This window comes from Sminthopsis crassicaudata, chromosome 1 (assembly GCF_048593235.1).
Source record: "Sminthopsis crassicaudata isolate SCR6 chromosome 1, ASM4859323v1, whole genome shotgun sequence".
Taxonomy (NCBI): Eukaryota; Metazoa; Chordata; class Mammalia; order Dasyuromorphia; family Dasyuridae; genus Sminthopsis; species Sminthopsis crassicaudata.
In genome coordinates this window covers 20,616,307-20,642,648 of record NC_133617.1, presented here as the reverse complement: position 1 = coordinate 20,642,648, position 26,342 = coordinate 20,616,307, and the positions used below count along the sequence as shown (strand labels likewise).

Below are 26,342 nucleotides of genomic sequence, written 5' to 3'. Positions count from 1 at the left end.
GATAGAGAAGAGGGGAGACGGGAGAAAGAAGGAGAAAATGTAGGGATAGAAGAGAAAAAAAGAAAGGAAAGGAGAGAGGGAATAAGAAAAAAGAAAAGAGGGGAGAAAGGAGAAGAAAACAGGGGATAGAAAAGAGAAAGGAGAGTGACAGGGAGAGAGACAAAGAAAGAAAGAGAGAGGAAACAAGAAAAAAAAAACAAGAAAAGGAGAGAAAGAAAGAAAGAAAGAAGAAAAGATAAAGCAATAGATGAGAGAAAAACAAGAGAGTGAGAGGAAAAAGGGGGAAAAGGAAGGAGGGAGAAGAAAAAAATTTCGAGAGGGGAGGGGGGAAGAGAGATTTGAAAAGAGGAAGGAGAGGAGAGAAGAGCAGGGGAGGAGAGAAAGAGAAAGAAGGTTCAGAGTAGGAAGAGAGAGGAAAGAAACAGAGACAAAGAGAGTAAGAGAAAGAAGGGAGGGAGGGAGAAAGATATTGAAGAGGGGGGAGGAGAGAGAGAGAGAGAGAGAGAGAGAGAGAGAGAGAGAGAGAAGAGGGAGAGAGAGAGGAGAGGAGAGAGAGAGGAGAGAGAGAGAGATGAGATGAGGACAGAGAAAGAGCAGGCGCAGGCCAGAATACATAAGTGAGCCCTGGTGGGAAACAGGCTCCGCTAAGTTGGAGCAGGAGGCTGGGAGGGCTAGCTGGGACCACTTGATCCCCCATCCCCTCCAAGAATCTCCTTCATGGATTCTGGTACCCTTCCAGACCCTTGTGATCCAGTGCCCCGGGGAGGGCAGTTTCAGCATATTATGGGCAACTGTGTGAAGTCTCCCCTGAGAAACCTCTCCAGAAAGGTAGGTGTGGAGGGGAGGAGACCCAGGGGGTTCCCCCGGCCCGCCACCTCAGAGGCTGGAGAGAGATGGGATGCGAAGGGGGGAGGATCCGAGTCTGGCTAAGCCCCCCATTCTCCATCCCACCCCCACTTCCTTTGGAGTGTTTTTTGTCTCTCTGGGGTGTGCCCAGCTCTGGGACCGAAGCCCTAGAAGAGAGCGTGTCTGCCTTCATGATTCTGTGCATGGAGGACTTTTAGGAGGGAGCTGGCTGGGAACACACCTCCCCGTTTGGATTTCTGGATATCATCCCTGTATGTGCATGTGCTAGCGGGCAGGTGACGTGCTTTGGCAGGGGCTGCACTGGGGGGACGATGAGAGGCTCTGTCCATAGTTTGCCGGGACCCCCCCCCACTTTGTGCTGGGAAACACTGATGGCTCCATAGGTGTTGCTTCTGAATAAGGGAATTGTTTTTTTTCTTGGCCGTAAATCCTTCTGTCAGGCACCCAGATAGAGTGGAGGGCCAGTTCTGGGTCTGGAGAGAATCTAAGTTCAAACACTGTGATGTTTCAAAATTCGAGAGCTGTAATTAGTCTTTTATTAATTCTAGGATTTGGGGCTCCCCTCGCTCTGTTTCTTACGGGGTTGGACTCATTGATCCCTTCCAGTTGTCGATCTCTGTTTATATGGCTCTGGGTTCTTTCTTCCGCCAAGCGCAGGGAGATGAGGCGGGTGGGTCATCCCAGCGCGGAGGGTCTGTAGAGCGTATATCTCCTTCTTGGGTCCTGGCTCTTTCCCTCCTGGTTTTATTCCCATTCTTCAAAAGAGTGAGATTGGAAATGGCTACCTAGAGCAGCTGGATGGGGACTGACGATCTTAGCCATGGGCTCAAGCCAGGTCTTGAGCTCTCAAGTAATCAGGCTGGGAGCCAGGTCCTTCTGAGACCAGGCCAGGCCCGTACAGTCTGATGGACTTGGAGGAACCTGGCTCAGAAGTCTCCAGACGTTCTCCGTCATCCTAAGCAAGTCCATCTTCTCCAGGCCTCGGTTTCCCCATCTATCGGGGATTGGAGCAGGTGGTCTCTGAGTACCTTTCAATTCTAAATAATACGATCCTCACAAAGACTAGGCTCTTTAAAAGCAGGAAGGAAACCAGTTTCCATAAATCGACTCGGTTTCGATGTTCTAGGAAAATTCACCCCAGTAGGAAATCATCTCCTGAGTCCTTTTGCAAAGCAAATAACTAAATGGCCAAATTATTTTGTGTGCCCATCTGGAGTTTTCGTTTCTTGGGCCCATTCAAAGGGGAATGCTTCCCACTCCCCCTATATTTCCTCCCCTCAACCCTTTCCCTCATACCACAGTCGGTTTGATGGATATTTTTTTTCCCCCTGGCTCACATTTGCAAGTATCTCTGTCCCTCTGTTCCTTATTTAGCTAAGCAGCTCATATCAAAACCCTCTTAATCTTCCCTCTTCCTCTGGCTCCCTTGGCGGACTGATTGTTTTCCTTAAGCTCCCCTTCCCTCCCCCCACCTCTCTCCTCAGCCTGTCATCTTCTTGGGGCTCAGAATCAGAAGCTGTGTCCTAGTCCATGGGAGAGCCGGCCCAGTGCCCCCAGGCTCGAAGTCAGTCTGATTCAAACTGAAATCACACAGCCAGGCAAATCCATTCTGGGTCCTGGATGAGGAAAGCAGCACACGGGGGAGTTCTCCCCGACTACCAACTTCTCTCTGTCAGTCCCCGACTGCCCGGCCCCATCCTGCTGTCTGCCATTTTGAGTTTGGGAGAAGGGGGAAAGGGGAGAAAGCTTATCAGAGAATAGATCTAGGATTGGAAAATACTTTAAAGGCCCTCCCCAGCCCAAACCCCTCATTTTACAGAGGGGGAAACTGAGGTAGACAGCAGTTAAGTGACTTGTCTAGAGTCACACCTCTCGGAAGTATCTGAGGCAAGATTTGAATTCTGGTCTTCTTGGTTTTTAAGCCTTGTGCTCTCTCCATTGCACCATTTAGTTGGATGGGAAGGAACCTTGGGAAATCAGAAAGGTTTCCATAATGTGTAAGAGAATAAGAGAGAAAAGAGAGGGAGGGAGAAAAAAAGATATTGAAGAGGGGGAGAGAGAGAGAGAGAGAGAGAGAGAGAGAGAGAGAGAGAGAGAGAGAGAGAGAGAGAGAATGAGAGAGAGAATGAGAGAGAGAGAGAGACAGAGAGAGAGAGACAGAGAGACAGAGAGAGACAGAGAGAGAGATAGAGAGAGAGAGAGAGAGAGAGAGAGAGAGAGACAGAGAGAGAGAGAGAAAGAGAGAAAGAGAGAGAGAGAGAGAGAGAGAGAGAGAGAGAGAGACAGAGACAGAGAGACAGAGACAGAGAGAGAGAGAGAGAGAGAGAGAGAGAGAGAGAGAGAGAGAGAGAGAGAGAGAGAGAGAGAATGAGAGAGAGAGAGAGAGATGACGGAGCAGGAGCAGGAGCAGGAGAATACACAGTGAGCCCTGATGGGAAAAGGCTCTCTACTAAGATAGAGAGGAAATAAAGCACCCAAAGTGTTTTGGGGGAAAGTCTGAAGGAGTGGATCTCAGATGAATCTTACCTCTATTGTCAGCCAATCATGAGCATTTATTAAGCACCTACTCTATGCTAGACAACATGCTAAGTGCTGGGGATACAGAAAAGGACAAAATAAATAAATAGAAGGCCTGTCTTCAAGGGGAGACAACATGTAAACAACTATGGACAAACAAGGTTTAGACAAGATAAATGGGAGATATTCCCAGAGAGATAGTGATGCTATTTACTATTTGTCTCTTTGGACAGGTTGCTGCTCTTTAAGCCTCAGTTTCCTCCTCTGTATAAAAGGAAGGGTTTGGACTCCACACTCTGTCATTCTCTCTAAGCCTCAGTTTCCTCCTCTGTATAAAAGGAAGGATTTGACTCCACACTGTCATTCTCTTTAAGCCTCAGTTTCCTCCTGTGTATAAAAGGAAGGGTTTGGACTCCACACTGTCATTCTCTTTAAGCCTCAGTTTCCTCCTCTGTATAAAAGGAAGGGCTTGGACTCCACACTCTGTCATTCTCTTTAAGCCCTCAGTTTCCTCCTGTGTATAAAAGGAAGGGTTTGGACTCCACAGTCTGTCATTCTCTCTAAGCCTCAGTTTCCTCCTCTGTATAAAAGGAAGGGCTTGGACTCCACACTCTGTCATTCTCTCTAAGCCTCAGTTTCCTCCTCTGTATAAAAGGAAGGGCTTGGATTCCACACTGTCATTCTCTCTAAGCCTCAGTTTCCTCCTGTGTATAAAAGGAAGGGTTTGGACTCCACACTGTCATTCTCTCTAAGCCTCAGTTTCCTCCTGTGTATAAAAGGAAGGGTTTGGACTCCACACTGTAATCTCTTTAAGCCTCAGTTTCCTCCTCTGTGTAAGAGGAAGGGTTTGGACTCCACAGTCTGTCATTCTCTTTAAGCCTCAGTTTCCTCCTCTGTATAAAAGGAAGGGCTTGGACTCCACACTGTCATTCTCTCTAAGCCTCAGTTTCCTCCTCTGTATAAAAGGAAGGGCTTGGACTCCACACTGTCATTCTCTCTAAGCCTCAGTTTCCTCCTGTGTATAAAAGGAAGGGTTTGGACTCCACACTCTGTCATTCTCTTTAAGCCTCAGTTTCCTCCTCTGTATAAAAGGAAGGGTTTGGACTCCACACTCTGTCATTCTCTCTAAGCCTCAGTTTCCTCCTGTGTATAAAAGGAAGGGCTTGGACTCCACAGTCTGTCATTCTCTTTAAGCCTCAGTTTCCTCCTGTGTATAAAAGGAAGGGTTTGGACTCCACAGTCTGTCATTCTCTCTAAGCCTCAGTTTCCTCCTCTGTATAAAAGGAAGGGTTTGGACTCCACAGTCTGTCATTCTCTTTAAGCCTCAGTTTCCTCCTGTGTATAAAAGGAAGGGTTTGGACTCCACACTGTCATTCTCTCTAAGCCTCAGTTTCCTCCTCTGTATAAAAGGAAGGGTTTGGACTCCACACTCTGTCATTCTCTTTAAGCCTCAGTTTCCTCCTCTGTATAAAAGGAAGGGTTTGGACTCCACACTCTGTCATTCTCTTTAAGCCTCAGTTTCCTCCTCTGTATAAAAGGAAGGGCTTGGACTCCACAGTCTGTCATTCTCTTTAAGCCTCAGTTTCCTCCTCTGTATAAAAGGAAGGGTTTGGACTCCACACTCTGTCATTCTCTTTAAGCCTCAGTTTCCTCCTCTGTATAAAAGGAAGGGCTTGGACTCCACACTCTGTCATTCTCTCTTGGAGTCCCTCCTATTTCAAGTACTGGTCATTACCCCCCCCCTTCCCTCTGCCCCAGAACAAGAGCACAGAGGAGCAGGGTGGGGGCAGGGCTGAGGGCCCGAGCAAGTTGAGAATGGGAATGTTAGTGCTATTCCATAGCACCGGGCAGAAGGTCACTTCCTGCAGAGGCAGAGGAATAAGACTTTCTCATTGCTAGCCTAGAAGAGAGCCCTTTTTTTTTTACTGCCAGAGACAGGGAGTTAGTCTGTGGGAAACTGTGCTTGACTCTCTGGGGTAAAAAGGATGGTCTTGGGAGAGGGGCACTGCAGCGGGGATGCTGAGTGGGCTGTCCAGCCTCTGTTAGGTGTTATTTTTGGCCTCGGAATTACAGAGGCCCTGGATCAGAGGAAATGGGATTGGACTCCAGCCCTGCCACTTTGGGCCAATTCTCAGCCCTCCATCCCTGAATCTCCTCATCTTTAAAGGGAATTGGATTCAATGATGTCCAAGGCTTCTTTCCCTTTTAGAGTTAGGGGCGTTAGCCATTTGGACCCACTGTTCATTCCTGAGACCCTAATGTTTCTCCTCTGCTATGAGACCCTCGCTTACTTCCGTATTGATCTGGGAATCACTCCCCATCTCCAAAATAAGTCTCGGAACTAGACATATATTGGTCAAAAGTGAGCAGAGTGCTGCCTTCTGGGATCTGATCTCTTTAGCTTAGAGTCAAGTGCTTCTCTGTCCAGTGGAATAAGCCCCCAGATACCTCCCTCCCCTTGGAACGGGCTGCTTTTGATCCAGGCTCACTGAAGTTTAATCCGAGAGATAATTCAATAGAGGAGGAATAACATTTCAAGCCTCGCATGATTGAAGCCAGGTAAATTTGCCACTGGCCAGTTATTTCCCACCTTCCTTCTATAGTTTACTCACCTATAAAAAGAAGGGTTGAGCTTCGACCATTACTACTTGTCTCTTCCATCCCTCAATTGCTAATCTTCACGAAGCCCCGGGATGATCTCGACAATCAGCTTTGGGAGACTGATCTTATACTTGGGCTGATATTTGTCCGGCAGCCCCTGAAATCGCAGCTAAGTGTCTACAAATGTCCTAGGTGTCTACTTTGTGCCCAAAGGCACCTGCCTTGAGAGAGTACCCCTGGCCCCCTTCTGCCTCTCCCGGCCACCCTGAACTCACGGGAGTGTAGACGGGAGCTTCTCCCTCTTTGGGAACTTCCCTTGGAAAATCTGCTTCCTTTTGTTGAGGTTGGGAAAGGGGGCCCCCTAAAGTTCCCCATTGAGTTTGGGAAAGGGAGCCCCCTAAAGTTCCCCAGACCGGTGTCCCCGAGGTGTCTCAAAAGAAATTGCAGGCTTGAACCCATCTAGTCAAGAAGCAAAGCTTTATTGCAGGAGTTTGATCTGGGGGGAGTTTCCTGAGGTCAGACTAAGGAGTGGTCAGACAGATTGGGTGGGTGGGGGGTCTTGAGGCAGATTCTAAAGCCAAAAGATTTAGGACTACTGACATTGTTAGAGCAGAAGCCCCCCAGGGTCAGGGGACCACAGAATCCTATTACATCACTTTGACTTGGATATATTTGCCGGATGTAATGGAATCCTTTGACCATCTGATTATTGGGACTGACCATACTTACGGCCCCTTACTGCGGTCACCTAAACTGAGAGGAAACGCAGACAAAGTGTGTCGGGGCCGGGGATGATGAGAGAGAATCCCTGGCCCTGACACTCTCAGAGATAAAAAGCTGGAAGTGACCCCTGAGATCATTTAATCCAACACCTTTATTTTTTACACAGGAGGAAACTGAGGCCAGAGAAATTCTGTGGCTTGCCCAAAGTCCCACAAGTAATAATTGCCATAAGTAAGACTGAATTTGAGCCACTTCAGAGGCAGTGTTCTTTCCATTCTACCATCTTGTGCCTCTCTTCTCCCTTTCCCTATATATACATACATGGGGAATAAATGGATATATAATATATATATTATATGGAATATATGGATATATATATAAATATATGGATATAGAAATATCCATAAAATGGATAGATAGATAAAAAGAGACAGGAGAGAGAAAGAGAAAAGGAAGAAACAGAGAAGGGGAGAAGAGGGAGTGAGGGTTAGGAGGAGAGAGAAAAAGAAAGAGAACTTGTGTCTAGAAATCTGACCAATTTTTTTCTTAGGGCACTTTTTGGGGCAGGTTAGTGAGATCTATGGATTCCTTCTCAAAATAATGTTTTTAAATCTATCCAATAAAACATAAGATCACAAAGGAAACCAGTTCTGTTGGCAGATAGTAATTAAAAATGGTTTAAAGCACAATTTCACAGGCCCCTTTAAAATATTTTCAAGAACCTCTGAGGCAGATCATAAAGACTTTATTAAGCAGACTTGGTGCTAAGGGCTGGGGGTACAAAAAAAAGACTTTCTTCCACCTTAGAGAGCCTCACTCATTCAGAGGAAGCAATTGGATCTCTGATCTTAAATCACTGGAGTTTGGGGTGGAGAGTAACTGGGGGGGGGTCGTGACCAGTTAGGTGCAGTATCCTTCTTGGGGGATACTACCGGAGAGCTCGAAGTCCCCGAAGGTATTAGCAACAGGGAGGGCAGGGTGGGCGCTGGGGCCCTAGGATGAGGGCACTTCCTCAGTACCTGATCGGATCTGATTAATGCCAGCAACAGAAGCCGAGCAACAAGGGGTGGAGGTCAGTGTCCAGCCTCTGGAGGACAGACGGGAGTGATTCTGTTGAGAGCACTGACTTGTGGGAGGACGCTCGGCATTCTGGGGACGGCTGGAACGTGGTGTTTAGATGTTACTGCATAAGGGGGAAGGCCCAGTGGGCAGTTCTGACTTTTTATAGCTGCATGGGAACGATAGGAGAGAAGGAGTCATCCCAGGCCCCGGAGCACTGCTATATACGGCAAAGATGGGCTTTGTTGCCAGCTGGGAGCTCCAGCCGCACAGACCCTTGAGGTCCAGCCTGCTGGCTTGGGCTGAAGTGGTCCCAGTGAGGAGGAAACCGCAAGAGAGGGAGGGGCAGAAAACGAGAAAGTCCAGAAAGCCGTGAGGCAGGGTCCAAGTCCATTTGTGGCAGCTTCATAGGCAGCTGTCGTGTGAAGGTCACAGACAGGGCTGGTCAGGAGGGCTTGGGCCACCCAGAGTTCAGATGGAGGGCTCTAGCGGTCAGTGACAAAGGACGTGGGGGACAAAGGGAGGCTGCTCTCAGCCTCAGGCATCGGGCTGGTGAGATGACGAATCTCCCACCCAGACAGATACTCCTGGGCCTCTCAGTCTCCTAGCTTGTGAACAGAAGCCAAGGACACCCGGATTCAAATCCTGCCATACGGGCCGTGGAACTCTGGGCAGATCTCCAAAACCTCTCATTGGCCCCCCACAGCTGCAACCTGCAGAGAGAGGGCTTTCCTTACCTGGGAGTTCCTTGTCCCAATGAGATCGCATGTCTTCTGCTTATCCAGTTCCCTCAGAGAAAGGTTGCCAGGCCTATCCATGGACACGTGAATACATGGATACATATATAAACAGTCTTGAAGATCTGGATTCCAGTCTTGCCTTTTATCTATGCATTATGTGGACCCAGACAATCCAGCTAATCCAATGCTCTCTCTAGATGAAAAGTAACAGAGAAGGTGCAACCTACATTGATGGAGGGATTTTCCTTACCTGGGAGTTCCTTATATCAATGAAATCATAGATCCAGTCACTACCCTCACCCCTCAGTGCTTGCCACAGAATCGCTCCTCTCTGTCTGTACATGCACATGGGTGGGTGTGTGTCTGTGTACATGTGTGTGTACGTGTGTGTGTGTGTGTGTACACGTGTGTGTACATGTGTGTGTTTGTGTGTGTGTGTGGACTTTCTCTAGCTCCACCGGGCTTTCCCTGGGGCAGACCGCGGAGGGCTCCTTCCCCCACCTTGGGCTAGATGGAGGTCCCCCGAGCGCTGTGTCCCGGGCAGTGGGGCTGGGCTGCTTCCCCTCGGCCGGAGCCCAAGCTGCGAGTCGTGGGGTCATCAGCCCTCCCTTCTCCCTATTGGAGCGACCTAGGGAAGGATTCCCCCGAGCTGGGGAGGTAATTTCCTCTCTTGTGTTGTTTGCTTGGTGCCGAATGAAGATCCACCAGGAGGAGAAGACGTGCTATACAGCCGTTCAGACGAATGAGGAAGGGCTGGTGGCCGCCGAGTGCCCGGGGCCCCTCATGATGCTGGCTCAGAACTGTGCGGTCATGCACAATCTCCTGGGCCCCGCTTGTATCTTCCTGCGCAAGGGTTTCGCCGAAAACAGGCAGCCTGTACGTAAGTTCTCCTGGTGGTGGGGCGAGCTCAGGCCTGGCTGACTCCCGGGGCTCCAAGGAAAAAGGGGGAGCCCCAAACTGCACCGACACACCCCAACTCCCCCCCACAGCCGGACTCCAAGCCGACTGGCAAAGTTACCTACCCACCTCCCCCCTGCCATCCCCATGGCACCTCTGAATTACTCCCTGCTACCCATACGCAGACTGCTGGGCCATGAGCTCCATGCTCAGTACACAGCTCCCAAACACATTTGACTGGAGATCTTCATTTGTATTTGAGTAGAGAAGAAGTGACTCTCTGACATTTACTAGCTGGGTGAATTTTGGCAAGACCATCCAACTATTCATCCACCCACCCACCCATCCATTCTTCCATCTAACCTTTCATCCATCCATCCAATTAACCGTCCATTCACTCAACCTTCCACCTACCCATCCATCCACCCATCCGTCCGTCTGCCCTTCCATCCATCCACCAATCCATCCATCCATCCATCCATCCAATTAACCATCCACTCACTCAACCTTCCACCTTCCCATTCATCCTACCCATCCATCCACCCGTCCATCCGTCTGTCCTTCCATCCATCCACCAATCCATCCATCCATCCAATTAACCATCCACTCACTCAACCTTCCACCTACCCATCCATCCACCCGTCCGTCCGTCTGTCCTTCCATCCATCCATCCAATTAACCATCCACTCACTCAACCTTCCACCTACCCATCCATCCACCCGTCCATCCGTCTGTCCTTCCATCCATCCACCAATCCATCCATCCATCCAATTAACCATCCACTCACTCAACCTTCCACCTACCCATCCATCCACCCGTCCGTCCGTCTGTCCTTCCATCCATCCATCCAATTAACCATCCACTCACTCAACCTTCCACCTACCCATCCATCCACCCGTCCGTCCGTCTGCCCTTCCATCCATCCACCAATCCATCCATCCACCCAATTAACCGTCCATTCACTCAACCTTCCACCTACCCATCCATCCACCCGTCCGTCCGTCTGCCCTTCCATCCATCCATCCAATTAACCATCCATTCACTCAACCTTCCACCTTCCCATCCATCCTACCCATCCATCCACCCGTCCGTCCGTCTGTCCTTCCATCCATCCACCAATCCATCCATCCATCCAATTAATCATCCATTCACTCAGCCTTCCACCTACCCATCCATCCACCCGTCCGTCCGTCTGTCCTTCCATCCATCCATCCTTCCATCCGTATATGAGTACATCCATGCATCAACAAATATTCAGTAAGCAGCCAGTGCTGTAACCGGGGCAAGGCCACATGTTTACATATACAGCCAATGGCTATTGGAGTAGATGGAAAGTGACCATAACATCGACTAGTCGGGTGACCTTGGGCCAATCCATTCGTCCATTCATCCATCCCATCAATCAGCACATATTCAGTAAGCATCCAGTGCTGACTCCCTGGAAAAGCTATGTGCTGACAAATATCCCCGACTGTCTGGGTGACAGGAAGTGACTTGACGATTACAAAATATTTATTTATTCATTAGTTGCATACTGGCCATATTCCAGTGATTCTGAGGCTGCTAGGTGGCACCGAGCCCAAGGTCAGGAAGACCTGAGTTTGTGCCTGGCCTCCGATGCCAGCTGTGTGACCCTGAACAAGTCATTTAACTGCATTTGCCTCAGTTTTCTCTGTTGTAAAATGGGGATAATAGTATCTACCCTCATGGGGTTGTTGTGAAGATCCCATGAGATCATTGTAATCCCTCAGTACAGTGCCTGACACATAATAGGTACTTAATAAATGCTTATTCCCTCCCACCTTCTGTTAGATGCTGGGATAAAAATGAAAAGATCTCTCTTTTCAGAGAATTTATGTTCTGCTGAGGGGACAACAGGTATCGGCATGGGGATACGGACTGGACCTGTGATTTGATAGGGATTTCCCCAGTGGGGATACTTCCTGAATGCAAATAAACACCCCCTGTGCAATTTATCTTGTCAGGTACCCAGAACAGTGAGGAGTTAATTAACTTGCCCAGGGTCACACAGCTACCTTGTGTCCCAAACAGGATTCGAACCCAGGTCTTTTTGGTGCTGTGAACACATCGAACCTGTCCCAGCCCTGAAGGAGGGAAAAATCTCAGCCTCAGTTTCCCTTTCGGTAAAACAGAGTTAACGACGCTCTCCCTAACTCCCTCAAAGCATTACACAAATGAGTTATTGTTAGCAGCTACCTCCCAGGGCTGTTATGAGAAAAGTGCTTTTGTAACCTCTTCAGAACCATGGGTTACTATAATTATTTTGAACAATTTCCATTAAACCCCTCCCTCCCCCCCTCCTCTGGCTCCAACATGGCAGCACATGGATTTCCACCCTGTATTTGTGTATGTGGTTGGTCTTCTTCCAAGAGCAGCCCGTGGACTCTTCTCCATCTAGAAAACTTCAAAGCACAGTGGGAGATCATAGGGCTGGGATCAACGCCCAGCTGGTTCAGCTCATGCCCCCCGCTTGCCTAGCCCAGATGCTCTGAGGTAACCTGAGAGGGAAGGAACAACGTGGACGCTGTCGCCGGCAGCACCCTGTTCCTCCGCAGATGAGATAATACCGGTGATGGCTTAGCACATCCCGTGACCTGGGAGGTGCGTAATAGCAGTTGTTCCTTTACTCCATCCCCTGTTTCTCTAGAACGACAGCAGGGGGTTGTTTGGGGAAGGATTTGAACTTTAAGTAAAGTACATAATCACCGTGTCCTAATGTGACACACGCAAGCTCTCCCTGCCCTCTTATTAGAGGGCAATGACCAGCAAGCATTTATCGAGCACCTACTATGCGTTTGGCACTGGGCTAAGCTCCAGGGATTCAAAGAAAGGCAAAAGACAGTCCCTGATCCCCAAAACCCCACAGCCTATTGATGGAAGAGAAGGAATGAGCATTTATTATGTACCTATTGTGTGCCTGGCACTGTGCTAAGGAATACAATATTTTTGGGCTCTTTATTTGATCCAATGGGATGGGGGTTGCAAACTACTATGTACAAACAAGCTCTTTATGAGATAAATTGGAACTAATTCACAGGCACTGGCAATAAGGGGCGTGGAAAAGGAAAAAAATATGATCCCGTTCGCAGGGATCCTACATTCTACTGGGGGAGAGGACATAGACAAGGGAAAAAGGTTTGGAGTGGTGATGACATTGGTCTAGAGAGCTTCTCTTTCCCAGTGTGGGTCGGTGCCTCCTCTGCTGCTTGGAGTCTTGGAAAGCTGCTCTTCAGAAATACTGCTTTTTCCCCCAGAGATGTCCACTGCCAGACGCAATTACTCAAAGGTCCAGAGAAATGGACCCCTCTCATCTATGTGTAAACCCAAGCTGTCCCTTCTATTCATCGCTCAAAGGTCCAGATAAATCATGTCTCATCTATTTGAGAACCCAAGATGTCCCTTATGTTCATTAAGCACGAATGCACATGGGACCTTGGAATGGCCTCATGGCTTCATACCCTTGGGTGTAGTTTGGGGTCTACGGCACCCACAGGGGCAGAAATCCCATTTCCCATAGGGCTTAGTGTTCCCTTCAGATCTGAATCCGATGCCCCGTGCTGGACATCTGTGCTCCCCGATACTGGGGCCGACCTGGGGTGAGTGGTCAGCCTTGCCCACACCCCTCCCCTAATTGCATAGCCCCATGGATTGTCAAGGACTCACAGAATGTCCATCCCGATAAGACGCCCATTACCCATGCATGAAAGCCACTAGGGAGACATTCTCCCTCTGACTTCGTCCCCATTGTGTTGTTATTTGCATTTTCTGGAAACTTGGGCTCTCTCCCAAAGGTGAGAGTTTTTAATGGCCCTCCCCCATCCCCCAAAACCCCAGGATCGATGCCTTCTCCCTGCTATGGCCCCATCCCGTTGATGGTACAATTGCCCAGTGGTGGGGGAGCGGGAGCTTACTGAGAACCAGAGGATCTCTGCCCGGCAGGGATGCCTTGTGCAGGAAGGGTTCCCAGGCCAAGTCTGTTGCACTGCCCCGAGTTTTCACCGCTCCCTGGGCGGAGGCGGATGCTGAGGAGTTTGGAAGAACACCTTTCAAGGCATCGGGGACTGGAGACACATGTCCACTGACCCTTGATGTCATCTGGCACTCTGATACCCCATATTGCCTAAGAGCATGAGGCGGGGGTCAAAGGAGGCTGGAAGGAAGATGGGTCTCTGGGCGAGAGATGGAGAGAAGGCTTCCCACGTTTCCTGGCCATGGATGGAATGCCCCCGGAAGCAGTGCAGTTCCTGAGTCCCTGAGCTCATCCATGCCTCTGTCTCCTTCCTCCAGCCCCTGGTCTCCCATCACCCTTTCGACTTCCCCTTCCTAATTTCTTTCCTCGTATCCGTCCATTCCTTCTTTCTCTTCTCTCCTAATCACGGGCCCTTTCCTCTTCATTGGAGGCAGCTGCAAGAGAGGAAAGAGATCTGGGATTAGACTCAGAAGACGTGACCTTAGGGAAACCACTTAGCTTGTCAGGCCCTGACTGAGGAAGTTGGACAAGACGCCCTCCCAGGTCCTCTCCAAGCCCGAGGCTGTCCCTCTGAGGCGTTCTGCGGGCTACAGTTTCTGCCCAGGAGGAGCTCGGAGTCAGGGGCTTCTGAGGTTCCTCCTTGTTCCAGATCTCTTGTCCTGTGTCCCCTCTCCCCTTTCTCCTGGGAGGGGCTGCTCTCTTCTCTCTGAGTTGTGACTCTTCTCCCCGTCCTGTTTTCCTTGCAGGTGCTCTGCCTCTGGATGCTCTCTGGTCCCTGCAAACCTGCGGAGCTCCAACTCCCAGTGTCTGGGAGAGGAGGGTCACAGCAGTACCCACGCCTGCCTGTCCCGGCAGGAGGGGCTGGGCCAGAGCTGGGAGTGGTGGTGGAGGTCTTGTGCATCACCCTTCCCGAGGAGGGCTGGGAAATGCGCCCTCGGCTCTTGGGTGATTCCGAGAAGGAAATCACATGGGGGGGGGATTGAGGGTCTCCGACATTTCCCTTCTCCAACTTCTCTCTCTTCTGCTCTCTGCCATCGGCTGGGGCTCTGTGGCCCCAGGAAACCGAGGAGCTCTAGGATCGTTGTTGTTGGCTCTTCTAGGCCACTGGCAACTGCTAACAGGGAGTGTTCTCTTGTTGCAGGACAGAGAGCTTCGACCAGAGGAGATTGAAGGTAAAACTTGGCCCCTTGGGTGAAAACTGCTGCCAAGTCCTCCAGGATTGCCTGGGTGGGGACCCTGGTGGGGAGAGGCAGAGATGTTCCCAGCCTCCTGAGCACAGTGCCTTGCACATAGTAGGCGCTTAATCAATATTTGTCAAGTGAACGAATGAATGTGGATGGATGGATGAATGAGTGGCAGCCATTGAAATTTAGCACTTGCTAGGGAACAAGTATGTATGGACTGACCGGACAGCTCCAGACTCGGTCAGCAGCAGAGGGGCCGGAGGGGAGGAATTCCAGGGTGGGAGACCTGTCCGAGATGGCAGTGAGTGCTTCCTGAGTAACAGGATGAGAAGGAGGGGGTCTGAGCTCTTGGGCTGTTTTTCGATTCTCAGATGTTGTTTCCGGTCACTGAGGGTCAGGGTGACTAACCGTGTCCCTCTTGGCTTCCCTGTTCTAGAACTACGAGAAGCCTTCAAAGAATTTGACAAAGACAAGGACGGCTACATCAACTGCAGGGACCTGGGCAACTGTATGAGAACAATGGGCTACATGCCTACAGAGATGGAACTGATTGAGCTCTCTCAGCAAATCAATATGAACTGTGAGTCTCCTCTACCACGCCTGTTCTTCCATCCTCCCTTTTCTTCTTCCTCTAATTTTTCTCTTTTCACCCTCCTTCTTTAATCCCATTTGTGTCTTTCAATTTCCACCTGTTTGCCTTTCTTCATTAATTGACGCAGATATACTCTATTAAACCAGCCACCCACTCACCCATCCATGAATGCATTAATCCAACCATCCAACCAGTCACTTCTCATTAATTCAACCATCCATCTGTCTGTCCATCCATCCACCCAAACATCCATCCATGAATGCATTAATCCACCCACTCACCCAACCATCCAACCATCCACCCCTCCATCAATTCAATCATCCATGCATCCCTCTGTCCATTTATCCATCCATCTATCCATCACCTCCCCATCCATCCATCCAATTATCCATTCGTGTGTGTGTCCATATAACCGTCCACCCATCTGTTCATTTATCCATCCATCTGTCCATCACCTCCCCATCCATCCATCCAATTATCCATTCGTGTGTGTGTCCATATAACCGTCCACCCATCTGTTCATTTATCCATCCATCTGTCCATCACCTCCCCATCCATCCATCCAATTATCCATTCGTGTGTGTGTCCATACAACCGTCCACCCATCTGTCCATTTATCCATCCATCTATCCATCACCCCCCCATCCATCCATCCAATTATCCATTCGTGTGTGTATCCATACAACCATCCATCCATCTGTCCATTTATCCACCCCTCTGTCCATCACCTCCCCATCCATCCATCCAATTATCCATTCGTGTGTGTGTCCATACAACCATCCATCCATCTGTCCATTTATCCACCCCTCTGTCCATCACCTCCCCATCCATCCATCCAATTATCCATTCGTGTGTGTGTCCATACAACCGTCCATCCATCTGTCCATTTATCCATCCATCTATCCATCACCTCCACATCCATCCATCCAATTATCCTTTCGCATGTGTATCCATACAACCGTCCATCCATCTGTCCATTTATCCATCCATCTATCCATCACCTCCACATCCATCCATCCAATTATCCATTCGTGTGTGTGTCCATACAACCGTCCATCCATCTGTCCATTTATCCATCCATCTATCCATCACCTCCACATCCATCCATCCAATTATCCTTTCGCATGTATATCCATACAACCGTCCATCCATCTGTCCATTTATCCATCCATCTATCCATCACCTCCACATCCATCCATCTAATTATCCATTCGTGTGTGTGTCCATACAATCGTCCATCCATCTGTCCATTTATCCATCCATCTATCCATCACCTCCCCATCCATCCATCCAATTATCCATTTGTGTGTGTGTCCATACAACCGTCCACCCATCTGTCCATTTATCCAACCCTCTGTCCATCACCTCCCCATCCATCCATCCAATTATCCATTCGTGTGTGTATCCATACAACCATCCATCCATCTGTCCATTTATCCATCCATCTATCCATCACCCCCCCATCCATCCATCCAATTATCCATTCGTGTGTGTATCCATACAACCATCCATCCATCTGTCCATTTATCCACCCCTCTGTCCATCACCTCCCCATCCATCCATCCAATTATCCATTCGTGTGTGTGTCCATACAACCGTCCACCCATCTGTCCATTTATCCACCCCTCTGTCCATCACCTCCCCATCCATCCATCCAATTATCCATTCGTGTGTGTGTCCATACAACCATCCATCCATCTCTCCATTTATCCATCCATCTATCCATCACCTCCCCATCCATCCATCCAATTATCCATTTGTGTGTGTCACTATCCATACAACCGTCCATCCATTTGTCCATTTATCCATCCATCTATCCATCACCTCCACATCCATCCATCCAATTATCCATTCGTGTGTGTGTCCATACAACTGTCCACCCATCTGTCCATTTATCCATCCATCTATCCATCACCTCCACATCCATCCATCCAATTATCCATTCGTGTGTGTCCATACAATCGTCCATCCATCTGTCCATTTATCCATCCATCTATCCATCACCTCCCCATCCATCCATCCAATTATCCATTCGTGTGTGTGTCCATACAACCATCCATCCATCTGTCCATTTATCCACCCCTCTGTCCATCACCTCCCCATCCATCCATCCAATTATCCATTTGTGTGTGTCACTATCCATACAACCGTCCATCCATTTGTCCATTTATCCATCCATCTATCCATCACCTCCACATCCATCCATCCAATTATCCATTCGTGTGTGTATCCATACAACCGTCCATCCATCTGTCCATTTATCCATCCATCTATCCATCACCCCCCCATCCATCCATCCAATTATCCATTCGTGTGTGTGTCCATACAACCGTCCACCCATCTGTCCATTTATCCATCCATCTATCCATCACCTCCACATCCATCCATCCAATTATCCATTTGTGTGTGTCACTATCCATACAACCGTCCATCCATCTGTCCATTTATCCATCCATCTATCCATCACCTCCACATCCATCCATCCAATTATCCATTCGTGTGTGTCACTATCCATACAACCGTCCACCCATCTGTCCATTTATCCATCCATCTATCCATCACCTCCACATCCATCCATCCAATTATCCATACGTGTGTGTGTCCATACAACCGTCCATCCATCTGTCCATTTATCCACCCCTCTGTCCATCACCTCCCCATCCATCCATCCAATTATCCATTCGTGTGTGTATCCATACAACCATCCATCCATCTCTCCATTTATCCATCCATCTATCCATCACCTCCCCATCCATCCATCCAATTATCCATTTGTGTGTGTCACTATCCATACAACCGTCCATCCATTTGTCCATTTATCCATCCATCTGTCCATCACCTCCACATCCATCCATCCAATTATCCATTCGTGTGTGTGTCCATACAACCGTCCATCCATCTGTCCATTTATCCATCCATCTATCCATCACCTCCACATCCATCCATCCAATTATCCATTCGTGTGTGTGTCCATACAATCGTCCATCCATCTGTCCATTTATCCATCCATCTATCCATCACCTCCACATCCATGCATCCAATTATCCATTTGTGTGTGTATCCATACAACCGTCCATCCATCTCTCCATCCGTTCATCTAGCTCTGTCAAATTGACTGATTCATCTCTCTTTCCTGAACCAGAGACAACCTCTCACTTGTTCTTCAACTCTTGGGCACAGAATATGTTCTGGGGAGTTGGGGAGTTCTGGTTTGGCTCTTCCCGGGGGGGGGGGATGGAGGTTTTTCACTCCAACTTTTACCTTTCTTCCCAGTGGGAGGCCATGTGGATTTTGATGACTTTGTAGAGCTGATGGGGCCAAAACTCCTGGCAGAAACGGCAGATATGATTGGAGTAAAGGAACTTCGAGATGCTTTCCGAGAGGTGAGTGATCCCCAATCAATTAGTCAGTCCAGTGTTTATTAAGCACTTTTTACATCCAAGCACTGTGCTGGGTCCTGGGGGGTACAAAGACAATAGAACTGCTCTTACCCTCAAGGAGCTTAAACTCAATTGAGAGACACAACTTAAAAAAAATTAATAGTATTTTTATTTTCCCCCAGTTCCGTGTGAAGAAAACTTTTACCATTTTTGTGGTCCGAGTAATATTTTATTTTTTATATAAAGCTTTTTGTTTTCAAAACACAGGCATAGATAGTTTTCAACATTCACCCCTGCAAAACCTTGTGATCTAATTTTTTTCTTTCTCCCTTCTCCTCTCCCCCCTCCCCTAGACAGTAAGTAATCCAATATACGTTAAGCATGTGCAATTCTTCTGTACATATTTCCATAAATAACACTTTGTACAAGAAGAATCAGATCAAAAAGGAAAAGAAAATGACAAAGCAAACAAAAAGCAGGCGAATAACCAAAAAAAAAGTGAGAATGCTCCATCGTGATCCACACTCGGCCCCCAGGCCCCTCTCTGGGTTCTCTCTCCACACTCGGCCCCCAGGCCCCTCTCTGGGTTCTCTCTCCACACTCGGCCCCCAGGCCCCTCTCTGGGTTCTCTCTCCACAGTCGGCCCCCAGGCCCCTCTCTGGGTTCTCTCTCCACACTCGGCCCCCAGGCCCCTCTCTGGGTTCTCTCTCCACAGTCAGCCCCCAGGCCCCTCTCTGGGTTCTCTCTCCACAGTCGGCCCCCAGGCCCCTCTCTGGGTTCTCTCTCCACACTCGGCCCCCAGGCCCCTCTCTGGGTTCTCTCTCCACACTCGGCCCCCAGGCCCCTCTCTGGGTTCTCTCTCCACACTCGGCCCCAGGCCCCTCTCTGGGTTCTCTCTCCACACTCGGCCCCCAGGCCCCTCTCTGGGTTCTCTCTCCACACTCGGCCCCCAGGCCCCTCTCTGGGTTCTCTCTCCACACTAGGTCCCCAGGCCCCTCTCTGGGTTCTCTCTCCACACTCGGCTCCAGGCCCCTCTCTGGGTTCTCTCTCCACACTCGGCCCCCAGGCCCCTCTCTGGGTTCTCTCTCCACACTCGGCCCCCAGGCCCCTCTCTGGGTTCTCTCTCCACACTCCGCCCCCAGGCCCCTCTCTGGGTTCTCTCTCCACACTCGGCCCCCAGGCCCCTCTCTGGGTTCTCTCTCCACACTAGGCCCCAGGCCCCTCTCTGGGTTCTCTCTCCACACTCGGCCCCCAGGCCCCTCTCTGGGTTCTCTCTCCACAGTCGGCCCCCAGGCCCCTCTCTGGGTTCTCTCTCCACACTCGGCCCCAGGCCCCTCTCTGGGTTCTCTCTCCACACTCGGCCCCAGGCCCCTCTCTGGGTTCTCTCTCCACACTAGGTCCCCAGGCCCCTCTCTGGGTTCTCTCTCCACACTCGGCCCCCAGGCCCCTCTCTGGGTTCTCTCTCCACACTCGGCCCCAGGCCCCTCTCTGGGTTCTCTCTCCACAGTCAGCCCCCAGGCCCCTCTCTGGGTTCTCTCTCCACACTCGGCCCCCAGGCCCCTCTCTGGGTTCTCTCTCCACACTCGGCCCCAGGCCCCTCTCTGGGTTCTCTCTCCACACTCGGCGCCCAGGCCCCTCTCTGGGTTCTCTCTCCACACTCGGCCCCCAGGCCCCTCTCTGGGTTCTCTCTCCACACTCGGCCCCCAGGCCCCTCTCTGGGTTCTCTCTCCACACTCGGCCCCCAGGCCCCTCTCTGGGTTCTGTCTCCACACTCGGCCCCCAGGCCCCTCTCTGGGTTCTCTCTCCACACTCGGCCCCAGGCCCCTCTCTGGGTTCTCTCTCCACACTCGGCCCCCAGGCCCCTCTCTGGGTTCTCTCTCCACACTCGGCCCCCAGGCCCCTCTCTGGGTTCTCTCCACAGTCGGCCCCCAGGCCCCTCTCTGGGTTCTCTCTCCACACTCGGCCCCAGGCCCCTCTCTGGGTTCTCTCTCCACACTCGGCCCCCAGGCCCCTCTCTGGGTTCTCTCTCCACACTCGGCCCCCAGGCCCCTCTCTGGGTTCTCTCTCCACACTCGGCCCCAGGCCCCTCTCTGGGTTCTCTCTCCACACTCGGCCCCCAGGCCCCTCTCTGGGTTCTCTCTCCACACTCGGGCCCCAGGCCCCTCTCTGGGTTCTCTCTCCACACTCGGCCCCCAGGCCCCTCTCTGGGTTCTCTCTCCACACTCGGCCCCAGGCCCCTCTCTGGGTTCTCTCTCCACACTCGGCCCCCAGGCCCCTCTCTGGGTTCTCTCTCCACACTAGGCCCCAGGCCCCTCTCTGGGTTCTCTCTCCACACTCGGCCCCCAGGCCCCTCTCTGGGTTCTCTCTCCACAGTCGGCCCCCAGGCCCCTCTCTGGGTTCTCTCTCCACACTCGGCCCCAGGCCCCTCTCTGGGTTCTCTCTCCACACTCGGCCCCCAGGCCCCTCTCTGGGTTCTCTCTCCACACTCGGCCCCCAGGCCCCTCTCTGGGTTCTCTCTCCACACTCGGCCCCAGGCCCCTCTCTGGGTTCTCTCTCCACACTCGGCCCCCAGGCCCCTCTCTGGGTTCTCTCTCCACACTCGGCCCCCAGGCCCCTCTCTGGGTTCTCTCTCCACACTCGGCCCCAGGCCCCTCTCTGGGTTCTCTCTCCACACTCGGCCCCAGGCCCCTCTCTGGGTTCTCTCTCCACAGTCGGCCCCCAGGCCCCTCTCTGGGTTCTCTCTCCACACTCGGCCCCAGGCCCCTCTCTGGGTTCTCTCTCCACACTCGGCCCCCAGGCCCCTCTCTGGGTTCTCTCTCCACACTCGGCCCCCAGGCCCCTCTCTGGGTTCTCTCTCCACACTCGGCCCCAGGCCCCTCTCTGGGTTCTCTCTCCACACTCGGCCCCCAGGCCCCTCTCTGGGTTCTCTCTCCACACTCGGCTCCAGGCCCCTCTCTGGGTTCTCTCTCCACACTCGGCCCCAGGCCCCTCTCTGGGTTCTCTCTCCACACTGGGCCCCCAGGCCCCTCTCTGGGTTCTCTCTCCACACTCGGTCCCCAGGCCCCTCTCTGGGTTCTCTCTCCACACTCGGCCCCCAGGCCCCTCTCTGGGTTCTCTCTCCACACTCGGCCCCAGGCCCCTCTCTGGGTTCTCTCTCCACACTCGGCCCCCAGGCCCCTCTCTGGGTTCTCTCTCCACACTCGGCTCCAGGCCCCTCTCTGGGTTCTCTCTCCACACTCGGCCCCAGGCCCCTCTCTGGGTTCTCTCTCCACACTGGGCCCCCAGGCCCCTCTCTGGGTTCTCTCTCCACACTCAGTCCCCAGGCCCCTCTCTGGGTTCTCTCTCCACACTCGGCCCCCAGGCCCCTCTCTGGGTTCTCTCTCCACACTCGGCCCCAGGCCCCTCTCTGGGTTCTCTCTCCACACTCGGCCCCCAGGCCCCTCTCTGGGTTCTGTCTCCACACTCGGTCCCCAGGCCCCTCTCTGGGTTCTGTCTCCACACTCGGTCCCCAGGCCCCTCTCTGGGTTCTCTCTCCACACTCGGCCCCAGGCCCCTCTCTGGGTTCTCTCTCCACACTCGGCCCCCAGGCCCCTCTCTGGGTTCTCTCTCCACACTCGGCCCCAGGCCCCTCTCTGGGTTCTCTCTCCACACTCGGTCCCCAGGCCCCTCTCTGGGTTCTGTCTCCACACTCGGTCCCCAGGCCCCTCTCTGGGTTCTCTCTCCACACTTGGCCCCAGGCCCCTCTCTGGGTTCTCTCTCCACACTCGGCCCCCAGGCCCCTCTCTGGGTTCTCTCTCCACACTCGGCCCCAGGCCCCTCTCTGGGTTCTCTCTCCACACTAGGTCCCCAGGCCCCTCTCTGGGTTCTGTCTCCACAGTCGGCCCCCAGGCCCCTCTCTGGGTTCTCTGTCCACCCTTGGCCCCCAGGCCCCTCTCTGGGTTCCATGTCCACACTCGGCCCCAAGGCCCCTCTCTGGGTTCTCTCTCCACACTCGGCCCCAGGCCCCTCTCTGGGTTCTCTCTCCACACTCGGCCCCCAGGCCCCTCTCTGGGTTCTCTCCATCACAAGTCATCGGAACTGGCCTGAATCTCCTCCTTGAGGAGAGTGTCAGAACTGACCATCACGGAACCTTGTCACTGCCCTGTACAATGTTCTCTTGGTTCCGCTCACTTCACTCGGTGTCAGGCCATATAAGGGAGACACACCTTCTGCCCCAATAGTCCGCCAGCAACCTTATTAAGTGCCTACTGAGCGTCAGACTGGGCCAGGCCTGGAAGGCAAGAGCAAGAATAAGTGAATAAAACAGTCCCTGCTCTCAGGGAGGCGGCCGAAGGCGGCCCGGGGCCCAGTTCTGGGACAGAACCGGGAGGCGCTTTCTCAGGCCGGGGGGATCAGACAGACGTAGCCCATGTCCTAAGGAATGAGGGGCAGCAAAATATGGGGGGAGAAGGAGAAAGTGCGGGAGAGCGCGGTCTCCGCGGGAAGTCTGTGAGCCCAAGGAGGGGAGCCCGTCCTCCTGACTTGGGTACCTCTCCTTCCCCTCCCCCCTCCCCAGTTTGACACCAATGGAGACGGGGAGATCAGCACCAATGAGCTCCGCGAGGCCATGAGGAAGCTCCTGGGCCACCAAGTGGGCCATCGAGACATCGAGGAAATCATCCGGGACGTGGATCTCAACGGGGACGGGCGCGTAGATTTCGAAGGTGAGCTGTGGGAAAGGTGCGGGGCTTCCCTGTGGCACTGGGAGAGGGGGGCACAGGGTCCGATCCATTCATAGGATCGGAGCTCCCGGGAATTCTTCCTCAAGCCGTCACGTGACTAGGTCCCGAAGCTATCTTTAGGCCCATTTTACAGATGAGACAAAGAAATAAAGTCCTTTGCCTTAGTGATACTGTAGAACACGTCGGAAGCGCGATGTGTGGTCCGGATACAACGTAACAGTTGTCTTTCTCCTGGACTTCACCCTGAAGAAGAGTCATTATTAAGCGCTGTAACACAGACTGTCTGTGAGATAGTTTGTTGCAGAGAATATTGTACTGTGCAGCTTTAATGGCTGGGCGCTCTTAGGCGGTTCTTTTTGTGCTCCCGTCTGGGGTTTTTCCGGCAAAGATCCTGGCGTGGGGCTACTTCCTTCTCCGCGTCATTTTACAGATGAGGAAACTGAGGCAGAGGGAAGTGACTCACAGAACTAGTGAATGTCTGAGTTTAGATTTGGACTCTTCCTGATTTCGAATCCAGATCTCTCGTTAGCCCTCAGGTCTCCCGGGTAAGCTATTGAACCTTTGTCTGCCCAACTGCAAAATGGGATAAGAATTGCACCTCCCTCACATGTGTGAGAATTAAATGAATTTTGTTTGTTTCTAAAACATTTAGCCTGTTACCGGCACTTAAACTTTCCCCCCTTCCCTTCTCACTCCGTCTCTTTTAGCCTCTTCTATAAAATGGGCATAATAAGTGCTGGGAGACCACCCAAGATTGTTGTGGGGGTTAAATGAGAAAAATTTTATAAGGCATTTTGTAAATCTTAAGGCACTGGAGAAGTTCTAGTTTTCATTATTGTCATCATAAATTATCTCATTTTGTTTTCACAATTCCGAGGGGATAGATGTCAATATTATCCCCATGTGGAGGAAACTGAGGCAGAGGTTAAGCGCGTTTCCCAGACCCGTAGCCAGTAAGTGTTTGAGGCTGGTTTGATCTCAAATCTTCCTGATTTCCATTGAGTCCAACACTCTATCAGCCCTCAAGTATCTAAGTTTATCAGACTAATTTCCTTGAGAGCCAATGTTCCCAGAACTCATTTTGTCTCAGTCTAAAGCACTGGAGAGTAGGGAGGGAGAGGAGCACCCGCCACAAGGGATGAGAACATCTAGACTCGGAGTGGGAGAAGCTGCTCATTCCCGTCTGTTCTCGCTCCCCAGAATTTGTGCGGATGATGTCCCGCTGAGGGTCCCGGGACCCGCAAGGCCTGACAAGATGGCAGAGGGAGAAAGAAGAGAGCACCTCATCCCACCGTTCCTATGTACAGGACGTCCAGACGGAGCCCGTCCAAGCTCACGAGAGGTGCCCCATCCCGGAGCCCCCCACCCTTCTGCACTGTGAAAGACTCACAATCTCCTGCAACTGGAAGTGGCAGTGCCCATGGATGAGGTGGCAGTGCCAAGGCAGCAGAAGCCATGCAAGGCCCCTCACCCCATTGTTGCTAATGGCGGTTGGGCCAGGGCCATTCTGCCAGCAGATCCCCCACATGGCATGTCTCACCCGGAGCCGAAACCTCCCGCATCCTCTCCCCAACCTCCTCACCCTACGTTAGCTCCCCTCGACCCTATTACCAATAAATATTTCAGAGACAAGACACTGGAGGTGTTTCCCCTGGTGTGGATGGGGGCTGCTACCTCCCAAGTCTGTCCTGGCAGGATGCCCAATCTCCCCATTGGGATACCCGGGCACAGGTGTGGATGGTGAGTGGCGGGTCCTGTAATCATGGTGGGCTGTCCTAGTAGAGAGGCCCCATTCTCCAAAGAGCCAAAAAAATCAGGGGAGCCCAAATCTGGGGAGGGGGCTGCAGGCCTACTCAGGAACCCTGGTCACGGGGTCTGCGGAGCAGAGCAAAAGTAGCCAGCAGCCTCTGAGTTTCCATGTCCTGTCCTGACTGGGACCCCACGAGTGACTTTCAGGCTCTGAAGAGCAGGACTATTACCTTCTCTTTTCCCCCTCTCCAGAGCCACTTAGAGGCTGAGGTAATCCTCGTGTTTGCCATGTCCCTGTGGGGAGTGGACTCCGAGTATGATCTTTGCTAGAATAATCCAATTCCAAGGTTAAGTCCTTGGCTTCTGGCCATCCTGGGCTGCTCTCCAGGGGGCGGTCCCGGCTCCCGCTCTTCCAGAGGCGGCTGAACCCATCCTGCTCTAGGAGAGCTTTGCCTCAGTCCCTGAATTCACAGTCCAGGAAAAGTTGTGATCCTCCTTCACAGCAGCTCAAGGTCTCAGAGTTGGAAGGGAGCCAGTTTGTCCAAGCTCAGGCTGAACAGGAATCCTTTCTCTGACCTCCCTGAAAAAAAAATGGTCATCCAGCTCCTGCTGGGGGAAACAGAGACAGAGAGAAAGAGGCAGAGAGAGGGGGGGAGGAAAGGAGGGAGAGAGACAGAGGGAGGAAGGGAGAAAGAGACAGAGAGTGAGACAAAGTGACAGAGAGGCAAGAGGCAGAGACACACACACACATACACACACACACACACACACACACACACACACACACACACACACACAGAGACAGAAAAAGAAAAAGTAAAACTTGAAAAAACAAAGCCCAACTTTTGCCTAGGTGTTAGGAATTTTCTTAACTGGAGACAAAGATTTGTGACTCAACTAAGAACTTTTCATCCAAAATAAACTCCTGAAAGTAAAAGATGAGAGAACTGGGCAGACCCTAATTCATATACATAGATCACGCTAATTATTGTCAGGGTGTTCCAGGAAGAGCTCAGCCCTTGGTCCGCTTAGCCGAGGAAATTCTGTGGTAGCTGAGTCTTTCGGGCCTGCTTTGGTGGCCTAGAGCTGGGGGGCAAGAAGGGATGGATCTGTTTGACGACCTGTGTGTACCACCCAATCCATCCCTCAGCGCCGCCTGGCTCTGGTAGAAAGCACCTGTTCGCAGCTCAGTCAGACTGTCTCTTGGGCCAACTGTGTCAGGATGCCGGGACCTTGCTGCCCCTCTAAGCTCAGGGCAACCGAAGATCCTCCTCTGCCAGGTAGAAAGAGTCCGAGCCCTGGTCTCCAATGAGACATTTTG

The 26,342-nt window shown here is 51.8% G+C and overlaps 1 protein-coding gene across 2 annotated transcripts in view; it reads left to right on the top strand.

Annotated features, from left to right (window-relative positions):
• The window catches only part of CABP1 (calcium binding protein 1), a 36,231-nt gene extending 10,394 nt beyond the window's left edge, over positions 1-25,837 (top strand). The window contains exons 1-7 of one of the 2 annotated variants that reach the window (XM_074296095.1): positions 588-828; positions 9,207-9,383; positions 14,537-14,567; positions 15,016-15,159; positions 18,445-18,554; positions 23,107-23,254; positions 24,473-25,837. In XM_074296095.1, coding sequence (XP_074152196.1) covers positions 718-828; positions 9,207-9,383; positions 14,537-14,567; positions 15,016-15,159; positions 18,445-18,554; positions 23,107-23,254; positions 24,473-24,498 — 747 coding nt within the window. In that variant the 5' untranslated portion in view covers positions 588-717 and the 3' untranslated portion in view covers positions 24,499-25,837. Of the gene's footprint in view, positions 1-587; positions 829-9,206; positions 9,384-14,536; positions 14,568-15,015; positions 15,160-18,444; positions 18,555-23,106; positions 23,255-24,472 lie in introns of those variants that run through there. The other variant, XM_074296086.1, reaches the window with a different exon arrangement.
• Positions 25,838-26,342: the final 505 nt, after the last annotated feature.